Here is a 27,864-nt window from a genome sequence, read left to right as displayed (position 1 = left end):
CTATAAACATCCTGTTTAATTGAATTTATGCAGCATGTCTGACAACTGTGAAGAGAGAACGTACTATCACAGGACTCTTTGTATGTACATGGACCTCACAAAAGAAACACTTTTAAAATTGTTCAGATATCTAATACAAAGTGAGGATATTACTCGATTCTTGACTTCTGTTGATACGATTAGCAAACTTTTTGACTTATTTAAGAATGGCACTCTTAACAAGACTGAATATAATCTAGTTCGTTCAAGCTGGCCAGATCCAGAGAAATTTGATATTGCACTGCTGTTAAGGCTCATAATAGAATTATGCAGAAATGTAATCACTGAGCCACAACTTGGGTGGAAAGGAAAACTACAACCTAAAGATGAGTCTCTGGGAGCTGATCTTATCCGTTTAAGAGATGTAAGGAACAAACTAATCGGGCATCGAGCAGAGGCAAAACTGTCTAAAGCTGAGTATGAAAAGATATGGGATAAGGTGCAAGCAGTTTTAGTGAGGGTGGTTGAAATGGTTGAACCAGAGTCTAAGAATGAATTTGTTACGAAACTTGACGGGTACAAGCAATATAAACTAGATACAGAGCGAACGAAGGTGAAGCGGTATCTGGATGAATTGTCTGAGTACAAACAAGATGTCGAGAAGCTTCAAAATAAGGTGAATACTGAAATTGCTTATAAAAATAAAAAGACGTAAGAGAAATAAGAACAGTATTAAATAATAGTAGTAAAATGACAATATTTTTTGTTAGAGTATCGTAGACATACCTATATCACATATTTGATGATGACTCTACGTAACATACGTAGTATAAGTTTTAACTTTATAATCCTAACGAAATAACGTTTATAGAACCACTTCGTAATGTAGTTTTAAAAAGGTATGTAGAATTTTTCGTTGAAATTGTTTTCTTCAGCGTTCAGTAATATTTCTATAAATAATAAAAATGGTTTATTTTGTTATCTCATTTCTTGGAAAGTATGTATTTCAGATTTACATATAATAGATACTAAGTCATTTCGTTTTGATATGCATAAAATATATACCGAAATCTCTTTCAGGTTGAAGAGTTAAGCGAGAAGGCAAAAGGTTTGTGCCTATTTCGAACTTTCATAATGACAAACATAGAATAGTAACATTTTTATAAGTTTTCACCTTTAAGTAAAAGGATTTTGTATTTTCTCTTTTAGTATAATTTGTTTATGTTACATGTATACTATCTGTAATCTTAACATTATCTGCTCATGTTTTCGTGGCGTGTCTTTGTGCTTGCCATTCGCTTGATTATTATATCTATTATACCTATGTTTTTTTCAGAATTTCATGTATACTTTGAAAGAACACCTGAGCGATATGTGCGATATCTCAAGCAACTTTTCGATGGCGGGCGCCTTGTTTTGTGTGGTGTGTTCGAAAGGGAGTTGCAAAAATATGGCAAGGGTCTGAATTCTCTAGTTTCTGAAAATCGGGAAATACTTCAGTTTAACTTTGATAAAGAATATCAAAGTTTCCTCTTCCCGTCAGAGTCAAATGAAATAAATTATACCAGTTGGGATGTTGGTTTTCTCGCATCTGTGATTTTGCTCGTATTTACAGATATAAATGCAGGTGACATACACAACATAGAGCAAATCAAACACGCAAGGCTCAGTTATGCAGAACAAGCATTTATTTGTTTAGACGCAGACAAGTTTCTCCTTATTTGGACAGATTTGATCAGTAGCTTAAAACATCTTTCAATGAATATCGACGAAGAGAAGAAACTTCAAGTTGAGAACTTCATTGACCTTTACAAGAAGAAATCTGATGGTGGTGATGCGGATGAGTATTTAGATCAACTGAGGAAATGTGGTGTGCCCGTAAAGACACTAAAAGACATTTACAGGGGTAAAAGTCTATTCATTTATAGCAATAACAATTTAGTACAGTAAATAGATTTAAAATTAATGTTTATTTCTCATGTCTTCCACAGTCTTACCACTTCAGTTACACATACGAAAATAAGTAACTGAGGTAAAAAAATGTTTGAATGATTTACAATCTGTAACACCAAACAACTGGCCGTAAATCACAGCTTCTGTAAACAACTGGCCGTAAATCACAGCTATTGTAAAATATGAACATATATTTTCAGAGACCGTTTATCAACTGAGACAAATGACGATGCAATTAGACGAGAAAGGAATAGAATTTAAGAAACCCCTTGGTGAGTTAATGTACATAAGATCTACCAAAAAGTGATTTGTCCGGGTGAAAATGTATGAAGATATAATATTTTTACGGTATGCCAGCATCGGAATTTACTTATTTCAATATGTAACCATTCATTTATTTATTCTGTTAAGTTTAACGTCGCACCGACACAATTATAGGTCATATAGCGACTTTCCAGCTTTGATGGTGGAAGATGACCCCAACTGCCCCTCCGTGCATTATTTCATCGTGAGCGGGTACCTGGGTAGAACCAACGACCTTCCGTATGCAATCTTGATGGCTTCCCCACTTGCACTTGAAGTATTCGACGCTCCGAGTGAGGCTCGAACCCATATCGATGATGGGCAAGTGGTTGAAGTCAGCGACATTAACGACTCGGCCACGGAAGCCCCGAGAAGTGTAATAAGCACCTAAACCGCATTTAATATTTTGCGAGGTTTTCTTCGCGTATAATTTGCCATATCTTCAGTTGAAACTATTTTCAAATGAAGCCCTTTTATGCTGTTTAATAGTATACATGTTATTATAAACAGAAGTGTGTACTAGTTAACGACGTTTACGTCATCCTTATATAACGGCAGTGGCGGACTTTAATTGTTCATTAGCATGAGCAAGTGGGCTTAGCCCGAGTGCCAACATAGGTTAGGAGTGCTAGACCCACGCGAGGAATGTGATTGCCGTTTTATAAATTGGTAATTACATAACACAATTTATAATTATAAACACAATCATAATAAACACAATAACCATATCACGATTGCTGATATGGAATATTCATGTAAGATATCAACGCTGTTTTTCGCGACGTCACAGGGTAAAATCACATCAATAATGACATTTCTCATTACTGATCGGCCAATAACAGGTTTTTGTGCTTCTGGTGATATGATGGAAGATACGTGATTCTGTCCTTAGCGGCCTTGTTACTATAAACAATATATTATAATTGAAACAATTGGTCGAATTTGACTTATAACGTTGGTCTGATGGTAACACACTTGCCGGTCAGTCAAGATGTCTGAGGGTCGAATCTTGGTCCTGGCAGTGGTAATTTTTGAGATGCTCTTGCGTGTCTCCCTCCTAACTAAGAGGTTAGTTATGGTTATTCCCAGCAAAGACGGATTAACATGTATCGATGCTATACACCGCACACGTTATGAACGAGACTGTCTATCCGAAAAGAGCTAGACTAAGTTTGCTGGACAGATTGTATCTAAAACGATTTTCCACTCTGTGTTCTGGGGGCTTTCTCTTGCCCTGTTCCTCTGATCAGATCGCTTTATGTCTGTACTAGTAGAGGCATTTGTGGCTGCTTTTGCGCTATGTAACGGTAACGCGCCTTTGAACGTGGTAATCATTGAAAGGACACTATATGAATCTAGTAAAATATACATGGCAGCACTATACTAAAGAAAAAACTAGACAAACTAGATATTAGTAAAATGACTAGTATTTGCTTTACACATGTATAATTTTAACTCTCTTCATAACATTAACAATTTCAGTTTTAAAACTAAAACTATTGACGACTTGTCACAACGAAGAAAATAAAAAACACGCAGAAGATTTCCTTGAAACACATTTAGAAGCCTCCCTCCATGGGTCAGATCAACAAAACACATTCATAGGGATTGAAACAGACGATTTTGTTTCAAGCATAACTACACATCCAGATGTAGCATTGACTGGAATACAAAGAGGTTGCATTATTTTGTCATTCGCAAGCTCAACACCTGGTGGACTATTGCATCTTTTAGACTACTTTCATAGTCAACACTTCAATGAAAGACTTCATAACATCTCAAACGAATTGTATTATTTGTATGAAGTGGCGTTTTTGTTGCAAGGATACGTCACACTTGAAAGCCTTTCAAGTGCTCATACTGTCGGTACGTATCTATGCCGTATTACTCCATCTATCTACTTTGTGTTGTTACATAAGCTATCATAGAATCAAACTATTAAGTTTTTTCGTTCAAATCATTAACTGGGCGAGGCAGCATTTTTCTGAACATTGCTAAGTCATGATAAATGACATTCAGTTTCCCTGCTGTTATTGAAAGTACAGTCATTAATTAATCACTTCTGAAACATCCTCTTAGCTATAAGGTTATATATTTTTATCAGTACTTGTCCTAAGAAAAATAGTAAACGTTCAGTTTGCACACATCAGATTAATAGTCTTTAAGCAAATACCACCAGAGGAACGTATATCTATCATTATTCTATAACACACAAATAATTGTTTTTGTATCACTAATCATTTCCTTGAAAAACTTACAAGGCACTTCCAAATTGGTATCTAAAATTGTCGATCAAAGATAAAGGCTTACAAAAGAAAAAAATTCGTAACGATTGCAATATATTCATTTCTTTATAAATGTGTCAATAAGTCAAACCAGTTTATAAAGACCACCATTGGGAGAGCCAAGATGTGGTCTTTATTGGGAGGTTGTCTTTATTCACAGGTTAAAATACACTGTAAATGTTAAAATGGGAAACAAAACATGTGGTCTCTGTTAAGAGGTGGTATTTAATACAGGTTTGACTGTATCTGCATTTGGTGTATAGACAGTCTATTTAAGAATTCGTGATTTTTCGTTCAGCATCGATGGATCTTGTATCTTTTGGACAGCTCACACTAACTCCAGAAAAATATAGTTTGTGTTGCAGGGTCTAAGGAAAACAAGTCTGAAAACGGATTGAGTCTTCCACTGAAATGTTTTTCTGTAGAGGGATTAAGGCATGTATTAACAACTTTGAAAAGTGACCAGACAACCAACAGACTTAATAGTATTGCCGACAAGATATCAGCTGAGCTAAAGGAAACTGTTACAATAACTGTTTTCCCTGATTTGCTATCGTTCAGAGACGTATTTGAAAAAACAGGTATACTATAGATATTTTGTAGTATGGCATTTTATTTTCAAAAGCGTAATTATGATTTCATCATAAAATTAAAATTCAAGTTCCGTGGCAAACTGAAAATTCATTATAGCTAATCACTATTAACGATAAAAAGTAAGTTGCTACACAATGAAGCCTGGCAATGAAGCATAAAACTATTTTCTTGTTTTAGAAATCAGTTATACTTTTCCCAAGTACTAGCTCATGCCCATTGGTTTGAATGGAATACTTAAATGCCTATACCTAGGCAGTTGGTCCAGGAATTTTTATTAGCACTGTTGGGGCAAACGACTTTCACATTTGGTTCCAGTAAAGAAGGGTAATTGATTCATGTGAAGTCAATTCAGTTGTATCAATAAGGGAGAAGAGTAATCAATAAGGAAGAAGAGTAAAATTGAATGAAAAACGCATCTAGAAATATTTTATAAATTTATGATGTTTAGGAAAAAAACATGTTTGAGTTTTTCAAATTCTATTTGGTTAATATCTGGTTAATAAAACTAATTTTTTTTTCTCGATCTTGTCCACAATATGCAGGCTGAATGTTAATCGTGATTTGAGATAAACACAAATATAGATTGGACACAATCTGTTTACTTATCAAATTATATTAAAAAGGTTTAAGGCTTTTAAGAAACCGAGATGCCATTATACCCGTCGATCATCTCGTTGAAGGCAGATAGAACAAATTAAATGTCCGTTTCCATTGTTATTTAAGTTTTACATATATTAAGTATCAAAGGTAAAAAGTATAAATGTACATTTGTGTATTTTTTCTATTTAATGACGGAAAAATGTATGTTTTTTATTTTCATACATGAAGATTCAGAAGCTACAGTTTCACGTGGCAATTATGAAGACGAATCTGTTGATAGATATCCTGAACAGGAAAATCGAAGTACCGACACAGTCAAAGACTCACTCGAACAGCTATCGGTAAAACAAATATTATTATTATTTTTTATTGAGTGAACGTCATTTGCAATTGTTTGTTTGTTTGTTTGTTTTAGGTTTAACACCGTTTTTCAACAGTTTTTTGGTTATGTAACGGCGGTCAGTTAACCTAACCAGTGTTCCTTGATTCTGTACCAGTACAAACCTGTTGCAATAGTATCATAAGCGACTAAATTAAATATAAAATGTGGCAATAACGTAATACCTGTGACGTTGAACATTAATTAAAAGCTGAATTCAAAACAATACAAACAACTTTATTGGATAATAGATTACATAAGTAAAGCAATATTATCAATTAAAGTTGTAGTCGCTGAAATACCACTACTATGATTTTGAGTGAGAGTAGCAGAAACTAGTTTTGAAATTTAAAGTCATTTCGTTTATTTGTGCTTTTAGTTATAGAAATTTACGAATGAGACAATAACATTTCTTTACGTTGAGATTTCGTTTAAAGGTAGTCTGAGTAATTCGAGAATATTATACCGGGCATTCGAAAGTTTAAATTGGCTAGAATTTGAATAATCAGCCAATACCTGAGTATACACTCGGCTATTAAAATGTATGTCATCCAAAAAGATTAATGTTTGAAGCATTTATGTGTTCCCTTTTCTGCTTATCATATAAGCTCAAGAACAGTTAAATGTTTCATATGCTATATCAGCTTTGTCCTTAAGGTATCCGATCCATAAATAGGTGACATTTCGATGCCTGGTGATCTCATAATGGTTCGTATCATTTGAAAGAGTTTTTCTGCTGAACAATAATAAGTACATTTGTAAACAAAAGATGACCATAAGTAATATGCACGAATGTTTACAGACATGTTTTCTGACCGCGGAATGATTAATCTTAAACTTTTTAATAACTGGATTACTGACATTTGAGCTAGGGGTCCGCGTTTTGCGGTTTTCGTAACTGTGACCTCTAGAGTTTTCACAAGCTTTTCCTATGATCTGACCTACTGACCTAGTTTTTATCCCACATCAAGGAATTACAGTATTTTTCTACATGATGAGACGACCTGTTATGTGTAACACCTAGAACCCTAGCTTAAAGGTCCAGGTCTCCTTTGGATATCAAAGGTCAATAGGAATTTTTCCTGTCCGGTATATAACTTTGTCATGTAAAACAGGATTTAAATATCGGTTTGCACAACTATGTATAAGACAACAATGTCATGCGCAAAACCCTGGCCCTATGTCTTAGGTCAAGGTCTCACTTAGAGGCCAAAGGTCAGATACAAGAATGACTTTTCGGAGCATTTCTTCTTTATGCATGGAGGGAGTGATATAACCTGGCACAAATATTCAACACTATGACACGGATTGTCATGTGCAAGATCCAGGTCCCTAGGTCTAAGGTCAAGGTCACACTTAGAAGTCAAAGTCACATTTAAGAATGACTTTGTACTGAGCATTTCTTCATTTCTTCTTCATGCCTGGAAGGATTTTGATGTAACTTGGCAATAATGTTGATCTCCTTGAGGCACCATTGCTTTTAGAATCACGTCCCTTTGTTCTACTGTAAATATATTATATTGATTATTACTTGCCAATGGGGAAATCGAGACCACTTGTCTGTGATACAACAAGCATGTTACATTCATTTTTTAGTTGTATTGACCTATCTGTACCTTGAAAAGAATTTCTCGTAGACTTTAGGATTAATTTCGAGCAGCTATCGGTAAACAAGATATTATTATTATTCTTCTTTACCGAGTGAACGTCAGATGCAACAGTATCATAAGTGACTAAGTAATAGGTAACTACGGTAAATGTAAAATGTGGCAATAAGGTAATTCTTGTGACGTTGAGCATGAATTAAAAACTGAAGTCCAAACAGTGCAAAACAACTTTATAATAAATAAATAACATAGATAACGCAATATAATTATGAATAGGAGCTGTCGGTTTCTTGCAAATTTCCCTGAAATAACACTACTATAGTTTTTTAGCCAGAGCAGCAGAAACTTGCTTTGAAATTCAAAATCATGTCTATGATTTGTGCTTTGTAGTTTTAGAAATTTAAAATAAGACAATAGCATTACGTTACAAAACCGCATCGGTAGCCTTGTGGAAGAGCGTCCGCTTCGAGTACGGAAGGTCGTGGGTTCGATCCCCGGCCGCGTCATACCAAAGACGTAAAAAAATGGTACTAGCAGCTTCCTCGCTTGGCGCTCAGCATCAAGGGGATAGTGCTAGGACTGGTCAGCCCGGTGTCAGTATAATGTGACTGGGTGGGGTATCATGCCACGTGTCTACGGCGTGATACTCTAGTGAGGCAGCACTATAAAGTTGGGCATTGTGCTCACTGCTACAAGTAGACACCGTCGTTTATATGACTGAAAAGTTGTTGAAAAAGACGTTAAACCCAAACACACACACACACACACACACACACAGACACACACACACACACACGAGTTTTTGTTTAAAGGTAGCTTGGGTAATTCGGGAATATCGGGAATATCATTAAATAATTTGAGTATTTTATTCGGGGCATTCGAAAGTTGTAATTGACTAAAATTAGTAATCAGCCAATACCTGTGTATATACTCGGCCATTTCTTTAAAACTTATGTTATCCAGAAGAATAAATTTTGAAGCCTGTTTGTGTTCCCTTCTGTGCTAAACTTATAAGCTCAAGACGTTTTTCCTGTATGCTATATTACATGTAGCTTTGTCCTTAATGTACACATTTCTTCTAGCATATCCGTTGTTAAACTCTATGGTTTTGACTCTGTTTTATTCCATTAACGTTTCGGCATTATGGCCTTCATCAAAATGACAAATTTCGAGTAATTCTCTACATCATATGGCATTTCTTTTCAATACAACAATAATCGTATCCGTCGATAATGTGTGATTTTATTTTATTTATACTGGTACAATTGGTATAGTTAAACATTAGGTTATTATCATAGAAATTTAGCTTTGGATTTTTCAAAACAGGTATCAAGTGTATCACCAGAAAGTACGTTTGTGGATGAAGATTCTTCAGTACTCCTTCGGGGTAATTATATTTCTTTATGATTTTTGCAACCGTCTTTGACATACTTGGGTCTTTAAAATGGAATTTCTTTGATATGTTTCAGTATGTCTGGTTAACAATTATTAGTTTTTTGACTACGTTTAAACACAATTGTAAGTTTATGGAGCAAATGAATAGAGCATGTGCCGCCATACACTTATCTTGCATATAGACAAGCTTCTCAAGAACAGCAGAACAACTCTATAACATGCTTCCGTACCCACACAAGTCTTTAGCGTCACTGAACTGCATTAACCCGAACTTATATTTTTAGGACTTATGGCCGATTTTTACTAAGACATCTTGGTAAAAGTTTTGCTCGTAGGTTGTTTTTTCCACATGTAAACATCCGTTTTAGACAACAACAAATAATCTGATAATATGACCATCGTTTAAACTAAAATGCGTATATGCAACAGGAATGTGCAATGTGGATTTTCAGGATTAATTGATAAAAATCAAGTATACCAATGTATGATTTCATACTCATCTCTGCCATCATTTCAAGTTTTTTAGCTCACCTGTCACAAAGTGACAAGGTGAGCTTTTGTGATCGCGCGGTGTCCGTCGTCCGTCGTCCGTGAGTGCGGTCGTGCCCGCGAAATGATGGTTAAGTGACTGCATAACGGTACTTTCTCTTTGATGTCATTCATTCCGTTCTGTTTATGTGACTATTTTCTTTTTATGTGACTGTTAGAACAATAGAGAGAACAATGGGGGTGTCACATAAAGACCGTTTCGTTAGAACGTCCGTCCGTGCGTCCGTAAACTTTTGCTTGTGACCACTCTAGAGGTCACATTTTTTGTGGGATCTTTATGAAAATAGGTCAGAATAATCATCTTGATGACATCTAGGTCAAGTTCGAAACTGGGTCACGTACCGTCAAAAACTAGGTCAGTAGGTCTAAAAATAGAAAAACATTGTGACCTCTCTAGAGGCCATATATTTCAAAAGATCTTCATGAAAATTGGTCAGAACGTTCATCTTGATGATATCTAGGTCAAGTTCGAAACTGGGTCACGTGCCCTCAAAAACTAGGTCAGTAGGTCAAATAATAGAAAAACCTTGTGACCTCTCTAAAGGCCATATTTTTCATGGGATCTGTATGAAAGTTGGTCTGAATGTTCATCTTGATGATATCTAGGTCAATTTCGAAACTGGGTCACGTGCGCTCAAAAATTAGGTCAGTAGGTCTAAAAATAGAAAAATCTTGTGACCTCTCTAGAGGCCATAATTTTCAATGGATCTTTATGAAAATTGATCTGAACTTTCATCTTGATGATATCTAGGTCAAGTTTGAAACTGGGTCACGTGCGGTCAAAAATTAGGTCAGTAGGTCTAAAAATAGAAAAACCTTGCGACCTCTCTAGAGGCCATATATTTCATGAGATCTTCATGAAAATTGGTCAGAATGTTCACCTTGATGATATCTAGGTCAAGTTCGACAGTGGGTCACGTGGCTTCAAAAACTAGGTCAGTAGGTCAAATAATAGAAAAACCTTGTGACCTCTCGAGGCCATATTTTTCATGGGATCTGTATGAAAGTTGGTCTGAATGTTCATCTTGATGATATCTAGATCAAGTTTGAAAGTGGGTCACGTGCCATCAAAAACTAGGTCAATAGGTCAAATAATAGAAAAACTTTGTGACCCCTCTAAAGGCCATATTTTTCATGGGATCTGTATGAAAGTTGGTCTGAATGTTCATCTTAATGATATCTAGGTCAAGTTCGAAACAGGGTCATGTGCGGTCAAAAACTAGGTCAGTAGGTCTAAAAATAGAAAACCCTTGTGACCTCTCTAGAGGCCATACTTGTTAATGGATCTCCATAAAAGTTAGTCAGAATGTTCAACTTGATAATATCTATGTCAAGTTTGAAAATGGGTCACGTGCCATCAAAAAGTAGGTCAGTAGGTCAAATAATGAAAAAAACGTTGTGACCTCTCTAGAGACCATATTTTTCATGGGATCTGTATGAAGGTTGGTCTGAATGTTTATCTTGATGATATATAGGTCAAATTTGAAACTGGGTCAACTGCAATCAAAAACTAGGTCAGTAGGTCTTGAAATAGAAAACTCTTGTGACCTCTCTAGAGGTCATACCCTTGAATGGATCTTTATGCAAATTGGTCAGAATGTTCACCTTGATGATATCTAGGTCAAATTTGAAACTGGGTCACGTGTTGTAAAAAACTAGGTCAGTAGGTCAAATAATAAAAAAACCTTGTGACCTCTCTAGAGGCCATAGTTTTCATGGGATCTATATGAAAGTTGGTCTGAATGTTCATCTTAATGATATCTAGGTCAAGTTTGAAACTGGGTCAACTGCGGACAAAAACTAGGCCAGTAGGTCTAAAATTAGAAAAATCTTTTGACCTCTCTAGAGGCCATATTTTTCAATGGATCTTCATGAAAATTGATCTGAATGTTCACCTTGATGATATCTAGGTCAAGTTTTGAAACTGGGTCACGTGCGGTCAAAAACTAGGCCAGTAGATATCAAAATAGAAAAACCTTGTGACCTCTCTAGAGGCCATATTTGTCATGAGATCTTCATGAAAATTAGTGAGAATGTTCACCTTGATGATATCTAGGTAAAGTTCAAAACAGGGTCACGTACCTTCGAAAACTAGGTCAATAGGTCAAATAATAGAAAAACCTTGTGACCTCTCTAGAGACCATAGTTTTCAATGGATCTTCATGAAAATTGGTCAGAATTTTTATCTTGATATTATCTAGGTCAAGTTCAAAACTGGGTCACATGAGCTCCAAAACTAGGTCACTATGTCAAATAATAGAAAAGACGACGTCATACTCAAAACTGGGTCATGTGGGAAGAGGTGAGCGATTCAGGACCATCATGGTCCTCTTGTAATTGCTTCCCTTTTACGTTACTATAAATAGCTTGTTTTTAGTAACTTTTTTATTATTGGCCATAGGGAAAAACCGAGAACACTTTTCTGTGGTACAACATGGATGGTACCTCCAGGTTTTAGGTGTATTTTGACATATCTGTACCTTGTAAAAAATTTTTTTTCTTTTTGGTTTAATTTCTTCCCTTTGTTGTTCCTGTCCTTTGGACTTAGATATTTTTTCTGAGGACCTTCTTGTCCTCAAGTGCAATGATAACAGGTGAGCGATATAGGGCCATCATGGCCCTCTTGTTTGTATAACTGTGAATAATACAAATTCTCATTTTGTTTGGTTGCGTTTACTCTATATATCATTATTTTTGAGTAACACGACTGTGTTATGATGTATCGAAAGTAGCGTATCTGTCGTTTTTGACACACATTAATTACTTGGAATTAAACGGTAACGAGTAAGTTTGTGCACGATTCAAAATAAATGCTGACTTTTTCAGTATGCATAAAACGCATTTGTAGAACTCGTTTAAACTGATGAATGGGCGGTTGTAATGGGCTTGTATTTCCCCATTCAGGACCATAGTTTATAGTATACATACGGACAGTGTGAACTAATAAATAGAACGGTTGCAGAGTCACTCAAGACAAGATTTCGTGATTGTAAATAAAAAGTGAAATGAAAGTGATTCAGTGTACACAATATTAATCTATAATAAACAACACTATGCACAGTCTGTACAACATGCAGACACGTAATCTATTCAAAACAGCTGTTAGTTAATAGAATAAATCTAAAAGTTTGAATTACAAGTCTTTAAATCTTTATCCATTTCGTAAGCAATTACTGTTTTAAAGAATGTGTCTTCAAAGGCGGACAATCTGATTTGGACCAAGTAATTGTGTTTTTTCTATAAACATGTTTCCTGTGCGTAAATGTGTTGCTGAAAGTTTAGAACAAGTATTGTTCTGCAATGTTGAATTTTATGAAACAATTTTATCTTTTTCAAAGTATCATTTAATCTGAAGGAATTCAGCTTGAATTTTCATAAACTGATTTGAAACAAATGGGTCTTTCGTTAATTTTCCTCAATAAGCTTTTTTGAAAAAATAACAATTTGATGACATTTTAGAGTATAGAAGAACGTCCACAATGTAGATTTTAATGAAGCATTTCACAGTTGTAATTTTACGTACAATTAGTCATATTACCAAATAAAACATATAGATCCATAATTATATTTTTTCACTGTCGCCAAATATTATTTGGAGACCTTGCATTTCTGCTTATTCTATGTTACTATATTACATTATTTTTCATCATAACCTATTATCAATACTGAAGAAAGACATTCCGTTGACCGCTTAATACTTACTTTATGGGATATAATAGATTCCTGACAACACTAATGTTATTCGTATAGTGGCTACCACGGATTATTCTAGGTTGCCCGGATAAATGACGATGAACTATCAGTTTCTTTTAATCAATTCGGCAGAAATACGATAAAATGTTACGTAATTCCTTTTTAAAAGTTTTCAATTTGCTCCGTAGCCCAGTGGTTAAAGCTCTAGGATGAAGAACTTCATATTTAGGTCAAGAGTTCAAACTCCGCACAGATCAATTTTTTTCTAATGGTATCCATTAATGAGTGTTATGAGTGACGTCACACATCTGATATAAAATTTACATGTTAATATGGAAAATATTGAAAGTTTTATCACTCTATTATACAAATTCCTACTTCGTTAGGAAAGTCGTCACTGGAAAGTTAGAGACACAGTACTTAGAGCTGTTAAACGAAATGACAAAAGCAATTACTTAATAAGACTTGTATTCGCGGACTTCATTTGATCAACGACAACTATGCGGTTCAGGAACGTGTCACTGTTCTGTAAACAGACTGATTACCATATTTCTGTACAACTGCCATTATTTCTAAAATGGCCCTCGTATATAAGTTTGTTTCGGCTAAATGAATTAACATCCGATTGTTGTCGATGTGGTGAATTAAGTATGTAACATTTTCCATAATTGACATTGACAATTGTCATTACATGTATTTAGCAAAGATTACAACAACAACATAAGTATTGATTTAGAAAAACTGTAACAAAACAGTATAAATTTAAAGAGGCTGTCCTTAGCTTTGAAGTTGCATTTTTACATTTCATAGCAAACCTCAAAACATCTCACCAGAAAGACAAAGAACAATCAATGGAACCAATACCTAAGGAGGGTGAAAGGCATTCGCTTTATCGGTTTCAAGCACCTCGAGAGGTAACTGGGATTACTTTTGGTACAAATATATTGTAGTAATATTCTTTGTAATAACTTTTTAATCTACGAATAACCAACTTTCACAATATTACAAGTGAATGTATGCAATTGCCTAGAAAACGATAGATTAATTGATTGATTGATTGATTGAACACGTATTTTGTACAGCTCGAGACTGATCATTCTGGGAAGGAATTTGAGGATAAAATAGAACTAGATGACAATGGCCGTCTTCGACGCGTGTTGTCGCTGGCAGCTGATGAAGATGACGGCCCTGATAAATTTTTATTTCAAGAGCCTTCTATGAGATATCGACTATTTAACAGTGGCAGAGTTCAGAGACACTCTGAACCTGTAATAGGAGTAACTGAAGAGAGAGAATCACGGGAGGCGATGTCCAAATTTGCACAAGGGTTCTTTAAAGCCAGTTCATCTGAAAAGCAATTTGATAGATCACTTGAGACAGTGGAAAAGTATTTTCAAGAGATGATGACAAACGCCTCAAATGTCACCGAAGAAAAACTTAAAGGTTTTAAAGCCTGTATTAAATACTTGTTTCATTTACAAAATGACGAAACACAAGTGGAAACAGAAAGCTTTGCGTTTTTACCATACATTTATCCGAATCAACAGCGACAAAGGATAGAAAATAAAAGAAGTAGACTTGAACGACTACAAAAGGTAAGTTAACAAAGAAGTTGAATCTGCCAATATCTTTCATGTAGTCTGTATTTGTACTAGTCAGTAACATAGAAAACTCAACAATTGGTGTGGGATGTTCCCATTGAAATTTGCTAAAGTTGTCAAATGTCATATCATGTTACAAAAAATATTGATAACATACACAAAATAATGTACCGGCATATATTTTGTTCTATCAAAGATAAGGTATACTGCTTTGTATTTGTAAAACAGAAACATCAAGTAGAATTTTGTTTTTCTTCATTTTTTTTTTGTTAATGGTTTATCGAATAAAAACCGGTGATCATTTGTCAATAGGATTAAAATTGAACCGGATGGCCGAATAAAGATTTTTAAAATTTAAAGTAAATGCTCTGTGAATAGTTTTTGTTCTGCAAAAAACAGATAAATATCCCAAAGGACAAGCCACATTCCAAAAATGCAGTCTGTTGAAACTCCATTCCACTTTAATATGCATATGAACGCGCACACGAACAAAATATACACACGGACGGACGCACGCACGCACGCACACACGCACACACACAAAATGCATTTCTAGCTTTTTATATGCAGGACTTCACTATTTTCAAACGAGGCCTTATGATGAAAGTCGTTTCAGAGGATGAGCTCTACATAGCAAACAGACAAGGTAAAGTTTTCGTTGCTATGAAATAAATGAAAAAAAAAACAACAGATTATTACACAGGTCTTTACATTCTTCCTTATTAATATCAGACCTCATCAATATTACAAGTAAACAAGATTAAAGAAATAATTATGTTAATGGTATAGATGGAAAATATCAAACCAGGAAATCGCCAAATTTATTACAACGTTGCGGGAAAATTTTGAAGAAAAAACACAATGAAAATTGCCTGGTAAGGAGTGTAATTTTTGGACGCTTCATAATACTTTCCATCTTCATGATTTTTTTAAACTAAGTGGGAAAGTTAAATCAGTTTCTTATATAATAAATATACTGCAGTTTTTAAGACTTTACTGATACATGTTCCTTTCAATATTTAGTGTTGTTTCAGCTAAATGAATTTACATCTGATTGTTGTCAATGTTAGGAAATAGATATGTCACATTTTCCCTAGTTTTAAATTGTCATTATGTAGCAAAGATAACAACCCTATACAGTGAATATGTAAAGAAATTTTCTTCAGCTTTGAAGTTGCATTCTTACATTTCATAGCATACCTCAAAACATCTCTCCAGAAAGACAAAGAGCAATCTGTAGAACCAGCACCTCAGGACTTTGAAAGGCATCGGCACTATCGGTTTCAAGCACTTGGGGAGGTAATTGACATTACTTTTGGTACACACTTTCTGTAGTAATATTGTTTGTAATAACAATTTTTATCTAAGAATTTCCTACTCTCACAATATTGCAAATCAATGTTTATATTTGTTTAGAAAATAATTGATTGATTGAACACATATTTGTACAGCTCGGGACCGATCAATCTGAGGATGATTTTCAGAATGAAATTGAACCAGATGAATATGACCGTCCTCGAAGCGTATTGTCACCGACAAATGATGAGGTTGGCGACTATGATAAGTTTTTATTTCAACGGCTTTCTTCGGGATATCGACAGTCTGAATCTGTTATAGAAATGACTGAAGACAGGGAATCTCATGAGACGATGTCAAAATTTGCATTAGGTTTGCTTAAAACCAGTCTATCCGTAAAGGACTTCGATAAATCATTAGAGATAGCAGAAAAGTATTTTCAAGAGACTGTAAAATACGCATCCAATATTACGGAAGAAGAACTGAAAGCTTTTAACGGCCAAATTGAAGACTTGTTTCATTTACACAATGACGAAACACACGTGGAAACAGAAATCTCTGGGGTTTTTTCATGCTTTTATCCGAATCAACAGCGACAAAGGATAGAAAATAAAAGAAGTAGACTTGAACGACTACGAAAGGTACGTTAACAAAGAAGTTGTATTTGTAGTCTGTATTTGTACTAGTCAGTAACATAGAAAACTCAACAATTTGGCGTTTGATTTGTCCCCTGAAATTTGTAAAAGTCTAATTTCGTATCATATACAAAAAGTTAATGATAACCAAATAATGCACTAGCTTATATATGTTGTTGTTATATTGATTATATGGTTTAGTGTTTTGGAGCATTAGAACAAAAACATTCACTAGTTTTCTGTTGTTTTTTTTGTGAGGGGAGGGGGTTCATGGTTTGTTAAGTTTCTGCGAGTTGTCTTTTGTCATTAGGAACAAATCTGAACCGGATGGCTAAAACAGATTTTTGATATTTGACATAAATACTCTGACCGAGATGCTGCTTGAATACTTTTCTGTTCTGCAAAATGCAAAAACAAAGATCAATATTGAACAGGAAAAGTCACATTCCAAGAATGCAGACGGCTTAAACTACCTACAGCAATGCACATAATATGAAAGCGCACACAAACATACACACAGACAGGCAAAATGTAGCATTAGCTTTTTATACTGTAGGATTTTACTATTCTCAAACGAGGCCTAAAGATGAAAATCGTTTCGGAGGATGAGCTCTACATAACAAAACAACAAGGTAAAGTTTTCGTTACAGTGAAAAATACTGCTGATTACACGGATCTTTACTGTCTTCTTGGAGAAAGTCATTATTCTATCTGGGGAACCATACGCCGCTTTTCATGGAATTGCACTCTGTGCACCATTTAAGGTTCCATGTGTACCGCCGTATGAATACATCTGCAGATGTTTCTAAATTACAGTTGAATACCGTTACCTCGATATCGGTTAGCTCGATACTCCGGTTAGCACGATGCGTTTTAGTCGGTCCCGATTTTTCCCTATATATTCTAATGTAATTATTTATCATTACCTCGATATGATTAGCTCGATATTATGTTTAGCTCGATGAGATTTTTCAGTCCTGTCAACTTACCTGTAATGTTTTTACACCTGGTTTCGTCGATATCCCAGCGTGTCAAAAATATCCATGTTATTTGTAAGGTGTGAAAAGCAATCTGTTGTTGTCCGGCGATGTATTTATCATAATCAAGTTAGTGTGTTTGTTATTTAATCTTTAATTCAATTCAAATGTTAGGAAGTTTGCATTTAATTCCCAAAAATTAGTCTTATAAAACAGCGTGCAAGCGGGCAACTTGTTTTGCAATATAACAACTAATTTGGATGAAATATTTTTCTGTATCTGCTATTTAGAATTGGGTAACAATATGCGTATCACACAGGCGAATTTTCGTTATCGAAGCGCAGTCAAAATGACTACTCAACTAGGAACATTACATTCAGACTTGTTTATGGAAGAAATAAAATGCTAATGTTTACGCGTATATTTTGAAATATTTAAAATTTAAATGTATGTATGTACTATTTAATTAAGATGTTTATTTGTCAATAAAATTAAAATCGTATTTACGTTACATTATTTCTTTCCCCTTTCAAACCCTCTGAAAAAACAACAACATTGGATATAGCGACAATATAGACGTCCGACACAAGTACAAAGTTTTCCGAGATGGTCGATATCGTTACGTCGAACTTCGGATACGTCGATGCAATTTTTATAGTCCCTTGGATATCGAGGTAACGGTATTCGACTGTATATCCTACAGTATAACATGTGTAAATGTTCAATTCCGCTGAACCCGGGTCTAGAGGGCGGGAACGGTAGCTTGCATCCCAACAACCGTCAATGCACAGTCTCAATCACACCGAGCCTGCAACATTTTCTTTTATGTCGTGTTCGACGACCTGTGAATTTTCACTTTTTTTATTTTCTTGTTCAATATTAGAACGAAACTAGATTTAATTAATTTATTTAATTTGTTGGGTTTAACATCGCACCAACTAAATTATTGGCCGAATAGCGACTTTCCAGCTTTGATGGTGGAGGGAGACCCCAGGTGCCACTCCATGCATTATTTCATCACGAGCGGGCACTGAGTAGAACCACCGACCTTCCGTAAGCCAGCTGGATCGCTTCCTCACATGAAGAATTCAACGTCCCGAGTGAGGCTAGAACCCACATCGATGAGGGGCATGTGATTTGAAGTCAGTGACCTTAATCACTCGGCCACGGAGGCCCCGAAACTAGATTTAAAGAAATATGTAACTTTTTTTAAGGTAAATATGGAAAATATCAAAATAGGAAATCGTTATGTTTGTTTTACAATGTAAAGAAGGAAAAAGCTGAAAAAATACATCCGATTGCTGCCAGGTTTAGAAAATAGATATGTGATATTTCCCTTATTTCCATTAAAAATTGTCATTATTTAGGACAGATAACAAACCTTTACAATGTATATTCAAAGAAACTAGCCCCAGCTTTGAAGCGGCTTTCTTACATTTCACAGAAAACCTCAAAACATCTTCCCAGAAAGACAAAGAACAATCAATGGAACAAACACCTAAGGACATTGAAAGACATCGGTTTCAAGCATTTCGTGAGGTAATTGACATTCTTTTTAGTAAAAATATTCTGTAGTAATATTTCTGAAATATATTTTGTTAGAATAACCCTGTCTAGCAATATTATATCAATGGCTGATTGATTGAACACATATTTTGTACAGCTCGGGACTGAACAATCTGAGGATGATTTTGAGGATGAAATGGAACCAGATGACTATGATCGTCTTCGAAGCATATTGTCACTACAAAATGATGAGGAGGGAGACTCTGATAAGATTTTATCTCCAAGGTTTTCTATGAGAAATCGACGTTCTGAACCTGTCATAGAAATGACTGAAGACAGGAAATCACAGGAGAAGAGGTCCAAATTTGCACTACGGTTTTTCAAAACCAGTCCATCTGGAAAAGATTTTGATAAATCATTTGAGACAGCAGAAAAGTATTTTCAAGAGATGGTGAAAAATGCCTCAACTGTAACGGAGAAAGAACTGATAGCTTTTAAAGCCCGTATTGAAGATTTGTTTCATTTACAAAATGACGAAACTCAAGTGGAAACAGAACGCTTTGCGTTTTTACCATACATTTATCAGAATCAACAACGACAAAGGATAGAAGATAAAAGAAGTAGACTTGAACGACTACGAAAGGTACGTTAACAAAGAAGTTGAATCTGCCAATATTTTTCATGTAATCTATAGTAGTACTAGTCAGTTACATAGAAATCCCTCAACAATTTGGTGTGTGGTTTTTCCCTGAAATTTGTCAAAGTTTGTATTATATACGTGAAAAGGTAATGATAATAAACACCAAACAATATACTGGCATATATCTTGTTAAATTGATGATAAGGTTTTGTGTTAGAAGTTTTTCCTTCATTTTCTTTTTCTTTTTTTATGCTCCCCGAAGGGGAAGCCTAAAGTCGCCGCTTCGTGCGTCCGTCCGTCCCGCATTTCTTGTCCGGAGTATTTCTCAGAAACCACTGGTTGAAATTTAGTGACACTTTAAGGAAACTTCCCTATCAAGAGGAGATGCGCATATTGTTTTCATGTTCCGGTTGGATGATTTTTCACTGATTTATACAACGGAAGTATAATATAATATAATTCTTTTCCGGAGTATTTCTCGGCAACCAATGGTTAAAACCTAGCGAAACTTCATTTGAAGCTTAACTATCATGAGGAGATGCGTTGTCTTTGTGTTTTGTTAAGATCGGACGATTTTTTCTACAAGTAATGGCCCTTTGATTATTCAACAGTAGTATACATACTATAGTACAGGTTTTGTCCGGATTATTTCTCTGCAACCACTGGTTGGAATATAGCCGTACTTCACAGGAAGCTTTAATATTAAGAGGAGATGTGTATATTATCTCCAAGTTCCGGTCGGATGATTTTTCACCAAGTTATTGCCCTTTGGTTATTCAATAGAAGCAAACTGTGTTACAAATTGTTGTCCAGAGTATTCCCCAGCACTCACTGGTTGGAATCTAGCCAGACTTCATAGAAGCTTCCTTTTGAAGAGGGGATGGGCATATTGCTTTCGTGTTCCGGTCAGATTATTTGTCTTTGAGTTATTGCACTTCAACAGTAGTATACTATAATTATAGTACATTTCTTGTCCGGAGTATTCTTCAGAAACCAATCGTTGGAATTTAATAAAACTAACTATCTAATCAAGAGGATATGCGCATATTATCTTGTCCGGAGCAAAACTTCTTAGGAAATCCACAATCAATAGGAGATGCTAATCTTGTTTTCATGTTCCGGTTTGATGATTTTTCACTGAGTTATTGCCCTTTAATGCTTTAGTAAAATTTTTGTCCGGAGTATTTCTCAGCAACCACTGGTTTAAATTTAGGGAAACTTAACTGAAAGCTTATCAATCAATAGGAGATGCGCATATTATACTCGTGTTTCGGTCGGATGATTTTTCCCTAAATCGTTACCTTTTAATCATTCAACAGGAGTATATTATAGTGCAATTCTTGTCCAAAGTATTCCTCAGCAGCCACTGGTTACAATTTAGCGAAACGTCATAAAAACTTTACTATAATAAGGAGATGCGCATGTCGTCTGTGTTTCGGTCGGATCGGATGATTTAACAAGATATTGCAATTTGATTATTCAACCACTAGTTGGAATTTAACCATATTTAAAGTAAGCTTTACTATCAAGAGGAGATGTATATATTGCCTCCATGTTCAGGTCCAAGTTATTGCAACTTGATTATTCAACATTAGCATACAATAGTACAATTTTACCAGGGTATTTCTCAGCAACCACTGGTTGGAATTTAGCCAGACTTCATAGAAGCTTCACTATAAAGAGGAGATGAGCATATTGTCTTCGTGTTCCGGTCAGATGATTAGTGTTTGAGTTGTTGCCCTTTGATTGTTCGACAGATGTTTTAGTCGGATGATTTTTTCATTGAGTTATTGCTCTTTTAGTATTCAACATAGTATACTATAGTAATAGTTTGTCCAGCGTATTCGTCAGCAGGCAGAGTTTGAAATCATCAAAACTTCGTAGAAAACTCCGCTCCCAAGAGGAGATAGGCGTATTATCTTTATGTTCTGTTCGAATGGGTTTTCACTCAGTTATTGCTCTTTAATTATTCAACATTAGTGCTCAAGTACCATTTCTTGTCAGAAGTATTCCTCGGTAATCACTGGCTGAAATTCATCGAAACTCCACTCCCAAGAGGCAATGCGCATATTATCTTCATATTCCGATTGGATGATTAACCATGAGTTATTACCCTTTAAACATTCAACATTAGTAAACTAAAGCACCATTTTAATCAGGAGTATTTCTCTACAACCAATGGGTTGAATTCGGCAATAATTCATAGGATGCTTGACTCTCAATATGGTGTGCACTTTTTCTTCATGTTCCGGTGGAATCAGTTTTCAGTGCGACATTGCCCTCTGATTATTCAACATATTTTGTGCCAAGTCTGTGAATTTTACTTTTGTTCTTTTGATATGCAAAAATCATATTTTAGGCAGCATCCATGTGTTTTATCTGTTTTTTATTTTATTATTACTTTTTTTTTTGTTGTTATCTGTTTATCAAGTAATGGCAGGTGGTCAATTCTCATTAAGAATAAAACTAAACCGGACGGTTGAAATACAATTTTGATATTTGACTCAAATTCTCTGCCTGAGATGCTGCTTGAATACTTTCTGTTCTGCAAAAACAAATATAAATATCCAACAGGAAAAGCTTCATTACAAGAATGCAGTCTGCTTAAAATGCAATCCACAATACTGCGCTTATGAAAGCGCACACGAACAAAATACACGCACGCTAGCACTGACAAACAAGGACAAAATGCATCTCTAGTTGTTTTATACTGCAGGACTTTACTACTTTCAAACAAAAACTGATGATGAAAGTTGTTTCGGAGGATGAACTCTACATACAAGAAAAGCAAGGTAAAAGTTTCATTACTAGGAAAGAAATGAAATAAATAAGACTGGTGATTACACATATCGTTACTTTCTTCTTAAGGAAACTAGATTTTAAAAAAGGTACAGATGAAATATGTCACTTTGAGGTGAGATATTCTATATTTACGAAAAACAAATAAATTTTCTTTTATTTCATGCCTCATTACGTTGAGATATGCATTTTGCAAGAAACTGTAATCTCAGCGCGGGAGACAGACACGCGCCATTGAACATGACGTCAGACTTGTTGTGACGTTAGAAAGACGCACACGACATAAAGTTCCAGTTTATTTTACTCCTTGCTGCATAAAGTTATGAAAGTCTCATTTAGTAAAATAATTTGAATCGAGAAATATACTATAAAGAACAAAGTACGACTACAATTTTCATCCTGTTTTATGTAAATAATTTCAAATTTGTACACGATATACAAGTAGATCGGCAAAGCTATATCATTTACAGTGAGTGATATGCAGTGAGTGATATGGATTATATCTCACTGATAAAACACAGTAACTGTATTTCTTCAGTTAGCATAAAATAAAGAAGGATATTTGGAAATATGGCAATCAATAATACCTTTACCTTCTAAAGTTATTCTATTTTGAACATACACTGAAACAAATCGGTTTAAAAATTCTTGACTAGATGTCTGCAATTTACTTCATTACGCAAATAAAAAGATAAAAATATTTCTGATTTTTTTTTCAAATAATTTCAGAATTAAGAGATTACCTGATTAAAACGTACAAGAACAAGTTTGCAGAAGGAGTATACCGCAGACAGGCAGTTGTTCGTCGATTTCCGCAATTACATACACAGACGCCAGGCTGTTTACAGACCCGAGGCTGCAACCTTACATGTAGCGATGTTTCCTTTAAAACATGCAGGAAATGTAAGAATATCTGTGTCATTGGTGAAGAGAGATTGGCAACATCATTTTGTTTGAACCTTGTTACCGACTGGTGCGACGAGAAGTCCTCCGGTGAAGGATTGCAAGGATATATGTGTCATGAATGTGAATGCAAACTTAGTGTCAAGGAATTCGAGTTCGTTTTGATGATATCACTTTGTGATGTGGGAAAAGAAGTTTTTATTCCTAACATGGTCAAGAAGTATCTTCTCAAAAGTGAATACAAAGACATCTTTGAAAAAGTTATAGAACGAGAGTCTGAAAAGTGTCTGATACTTCTCGATGGATTAAGTCAGTGGGGCGCAAAAAGCTGGTCTCATTTGAATATGCTAGAAAGAAATTTGATGGATGACTATGTAGTTCTCACTACAGCAAGCCGTTGGGAAAGAACAGAATATACTGGTCAAGTATTTTATTTGATATAGTAATTCTAAACAGTTTTGACTTGGGCTTATTAAAATATGTTGCATATTGATTACTCTGAAAACTGAAAACTGCAACTGTTTGTTCACATTAATGCCATTTTCAAGAGATGCAAAAATAATAACTATATGCCCTGAAGTTTTTTTACGGACAACTTTGTACATTCACAGTAGAAGAAAGCCAAAGAGAAATGCAAAAACATTTTGCATAAAAGAAAACTATGTCTGTGTTACAGAATCTCAAGGCATTGTCAACCCTGTAGATTATATTCGACAATAAATTTCATTTTTGGTCTTTACACATAAGATACTTGAAAATAAAGTATATAGAAACGGATTCCAATAAAAGTTTGCATAGCGACATAAAAAGACATATAAATGCAGCAAAGAGGAAAAGGGTACTTTCAGACAAGTTGTGTCAAGATAGTATATAATCGTAAAGAATGTAAATTACAGTTCTAGTGTTGGTATAATGAACATAAAAATATGTAATGAACCTTAGAAATAACCATTCTGATCAGTCAATTTTTCCGAGGAGGCCTGCCCCCGGACTCCACTAGAAACTCTACTCCAGCCTCGCTAAATCAAAATCCTAGATCCGGAATACTCCGTGTTGTTTTTTTTTCCACATTTTGATGTATTCAGCATACTAATAAAATACGTGTAAACGAACTTTTAGTTAAAGCTAGAAAATCGAGACTTTATACATGTGTCTGACTACTGGTTATTATTTCTTTTTATGCGACAAAGGAGTCAACTCAAGGCATTATTTATCACAGAATACAGTTTGAGCCGGTGCTTTGGAAGGTGAAATGCTATCTGTCATGAACAGACACATTCAGACCAAGTTTGCTATTATTTTACTTTGTTGCGTTCTGTGTTTCGAAGGATAAACTCACAGAGTTTATTTGGATATGTGCATAAATGTATTAATAGCAAGAATATGTGATTCATTCTGTTTAAAAGTGTTTCATTCTATTAAATGATGATTGTTTTTAGCGTGGATAAGTTTTATTAACACTTTCCTGAAAATGTTTAACATGATGGGGATTAAGAGTGAGGTTTTATTCACACTGTAGCGGTTTATGTGTGTGTGTGATATCTGGGCTTTCTATGTTTATTTGTAAATCTGTATTGTATATGCCGATTTGCCAGTAAATCTGCCAAAGAATCTGACACTGACACTGAAACTGATAAAAACTGAAAATCATTCTGCTGCTTTTTTTTAAATTTCTCTTTGATTGAACAGATTCATCTTGTTTTTCCTTGACAATGAATATTCTTTTTAGAACTGATATTTTTAAAAATATTTTACGTCAAACTAAGATAAAGTATGATATCTAAGTTCCACTCGCATTAATATAATTGTTAAAACAGTTAACTACCACTGCTAGTAATACAAAATATATTCCTATTAGGTTTATGTTTTATTTTTCGGCGGTAGGCAATCACTCAACTAATGATTTACAATTTATATTTTGCCAATTGCATTGTAAACTTTATATGTTTTTCGAGATGTTATTATTTACATTTATTGGGTTATACAATGATTGTAATATTTATATGCTGAACAATTACATTCACTATATGTTTACATAGGAGAAAAACATTTTTATCATATGAACAAAATCGGTTCAGTAATATCAAAAATAGTCCTTTCTATCAAACTGCACGTGCAATCTGATGTAATTCACAAAAAGGATGAAAAAAATTGTGTCGTTCGAAAACACGTTCAAGTAAAACTTCAAATCATAACTAAAAGTAAATTTTCTGACCTTAAAGATCAAAATCTAATCGACACGACAACATGATTTTTCCTGCGTTTAAGGATATTTTAAATGAAATCAGAAATTTTAATTTCATAAGAGCGCGTATTATTAGTTCACATGTGCGGGTCATTTTCCTGTTCTATTTAAAGGTAAAAAAAGATCGATATCCTGACATTTATTTTGATCTTCTGATACTCATGGATATCAAATCACATACGTTTTAGCAAGCAACTCTAAGGATTGAATGCTACTTTGGTGCGTTTCGACTATGGCGTGTAATGTGTTGCAATATTATATCTTCTATAATTATTGTTTATCTTTATATATTCATCCAATGTCTTAAAATATTTATTGTAAAACAGAAATATTTTTTTCAATGTTTCATATATTTGTTCTATCTTTTGAAATATTTATTGTAAAACTAAAGCAAAATCTGCAATCTGACAAAATATTTATTCAATGTTTTCAAATTATTTGTTCAATCCTACAAAAATTGTGTTCGATGCAACGAGTATAATTTTTTGGAAAACGTAAATATTCATTCTATCTGGTTAAAATATTTGTTCGAAAGAATTCTGGGTAAATTGCTATTTTGCGGACATCTCTATTCCGCGGCCATGCGGCCAATCTGTGCGCATTTTATTACCTTAATGATAAAACAATTACATGTATTTTATGCTTATCACTGATTTCAGGATAAACGTTAGAGGATATAGATCATATCACCGAAGACAGAAATATACCAAACAAGAGCTTCACCTAGCGGGACAATATACGCCCAAAAGGTTTTTCAGATGCAAACTTAAAAGACGAAGCATATTTAAAGATTTTTGGCGGGGCATGTGAGGGGAGAGGGAGAAGGGTGTGTGTGCGCGATGCTGGTGACAGGAGACAGTTTACTAAAGTGTAAGAAACTAAATTTAAAAAAGCAGGATGCGGGAGTGGGAAGGTTTTGGCGTGACAGAATACTAAAGGGCAAGAAGCTAAATGAAAAAAAGAAACACCAGAGAAAAATAATTGGCGGGGCGGGTGATTGGTGGGTCATGGGGCGGGGTACACTGAAAATTAGGGTGGGGTGTAAATAAAAAAATGGGGGTTTTTTGTTGTTTGTTTGTAGGCCGGGGATGTATATGCTCTGGACATGAAATATGATGGGTGGATTTGACCTTGCTGTGACTTTTACCTTTGACCTACCACACTGGTTTTAGCACTATGCACATCGTCTCATCACCACATACATACACCCCAAGTTTAAAGTCAATACCTGCTTAGCTCAGTAGGTAGAGCGTCAGTCTGAGGATCGCGGGATCGCGAGTTCGATCCTCGGGCAGGGCGTATGTTCTCCGTGACTATTTGATAAACGACATTGTGTCTGAAATCATTAGTCCTCCACCTCTAATTCATGTAGGGAAGTTGGCAGTTACTTGCGGAGAACAGGTTTGTACTGGTACAGAATCCAGGAACACTGGTTAGGTTAACTGCCCGCCGTTACATGACTGAAATACTGTTGAAAAATGGCGTTAAACCCAAAATAAACAAACAATACCTTGAATGGTTAATAGGTTATTCTCCGGACACGAAATTAAACTTACAAATTTGATCTTTTAGCTCAGTTTGGGACCTTGACCTTTGATCTTCAGAGCTGATTTAAGTGCTCTGTACATTCTCTTTTGCTACCTACGTATATGCCAAGTTTGAAGTCAATACCTTGCATGTTTATTTAGCTATGCTCCGGACATGAAAGTTAGTTTTGACCTTTAAGCGCAGTTTGTGATCTTGACCTTTGACCTACAGAGCCATTACAAGTGCTCTGCACATCATGTCATTGCCATCTTCTTTTTGCCAAGTCTAAAGTCAATACCTTTATTTATAAAGTTACGCTCCGGACACGAATTAAGACGGGCGGACAGACGGACGAACAAAAAGACGGACGCACGCACCATCAAATAATACGTCCGTTT

At 35.0% G+C, this 27,864-nt stretch overlaps 1 protein-coding gene across 2 annotated transcripts; it reads left to right on the top strand.

The window, feature by feature from the left end:
- On the top strand, window positions 1-26,350 carry LOC128549058 (uncharacterized). Of its 2 annotated transcripts, XM_053525140.1 has the most exons (18): window positions 1-655; window positions 1,060-1,087; window positions 1,316-1,885; window positions 2,133-2,204; window positions 3,718-4,101; window positions 4,874-5,101; window positions 5,943-6,055; window positions 9,027-9,087; window positions 14,148-14,251; window positions 14,420-14,932; window positions 15,509-15,584; window positions 16,134-16,237; window positions 16,390-16,875; window positions 17,426-17,501; window positions 19,291-19,385; window positions 19,510-19,995; window positions 22,709-22,784; window positions 23,521-26,350. In XM_053525140.1, the coding sequence occupies exons 1-18, from the start codon at window positions 35-37 to the stop codon at window positions 24,135-24,137; spliced, it is 4,710 nt and encodes a 1,569-aa protein (XP_053381115.1). In that variant the 5' UTR covers window positions 1-34; the 3' UTR covers window positions 24,138-26,350. The 2 variants fall into 2 exon arrangements, with proteins under 2 accessions (XP_053381115.1, XP_053381116.1); XM_053525141.1 differs by lacking the exons at window positions 17,426-17,501; window positions 19,291-19,385; window positions 19,510-19,995.
- Window positions 26,351-27,864: the final 1,514 nt, after the last annotated feature.

The sequence above is a fragment of the Mercenaria mercenaria genome, chromosome 15, assembly GCF_021730395.1.
Source record: "Mercenaria mercenaria strain notata chromosome 15, MADL_Memer_1, whole genome shotgun sequence".
In the NCBI taxonomy this organism is placed as follows: Eukaryota; Metazoa; Mollusca; class Bivalvia; order Venerida; family Veneridae; genus Mercenaria; species Mercenaria mercenaria.
This window is presented reverse-complemented; position numbering and strand designations above follow the sequence as displayed.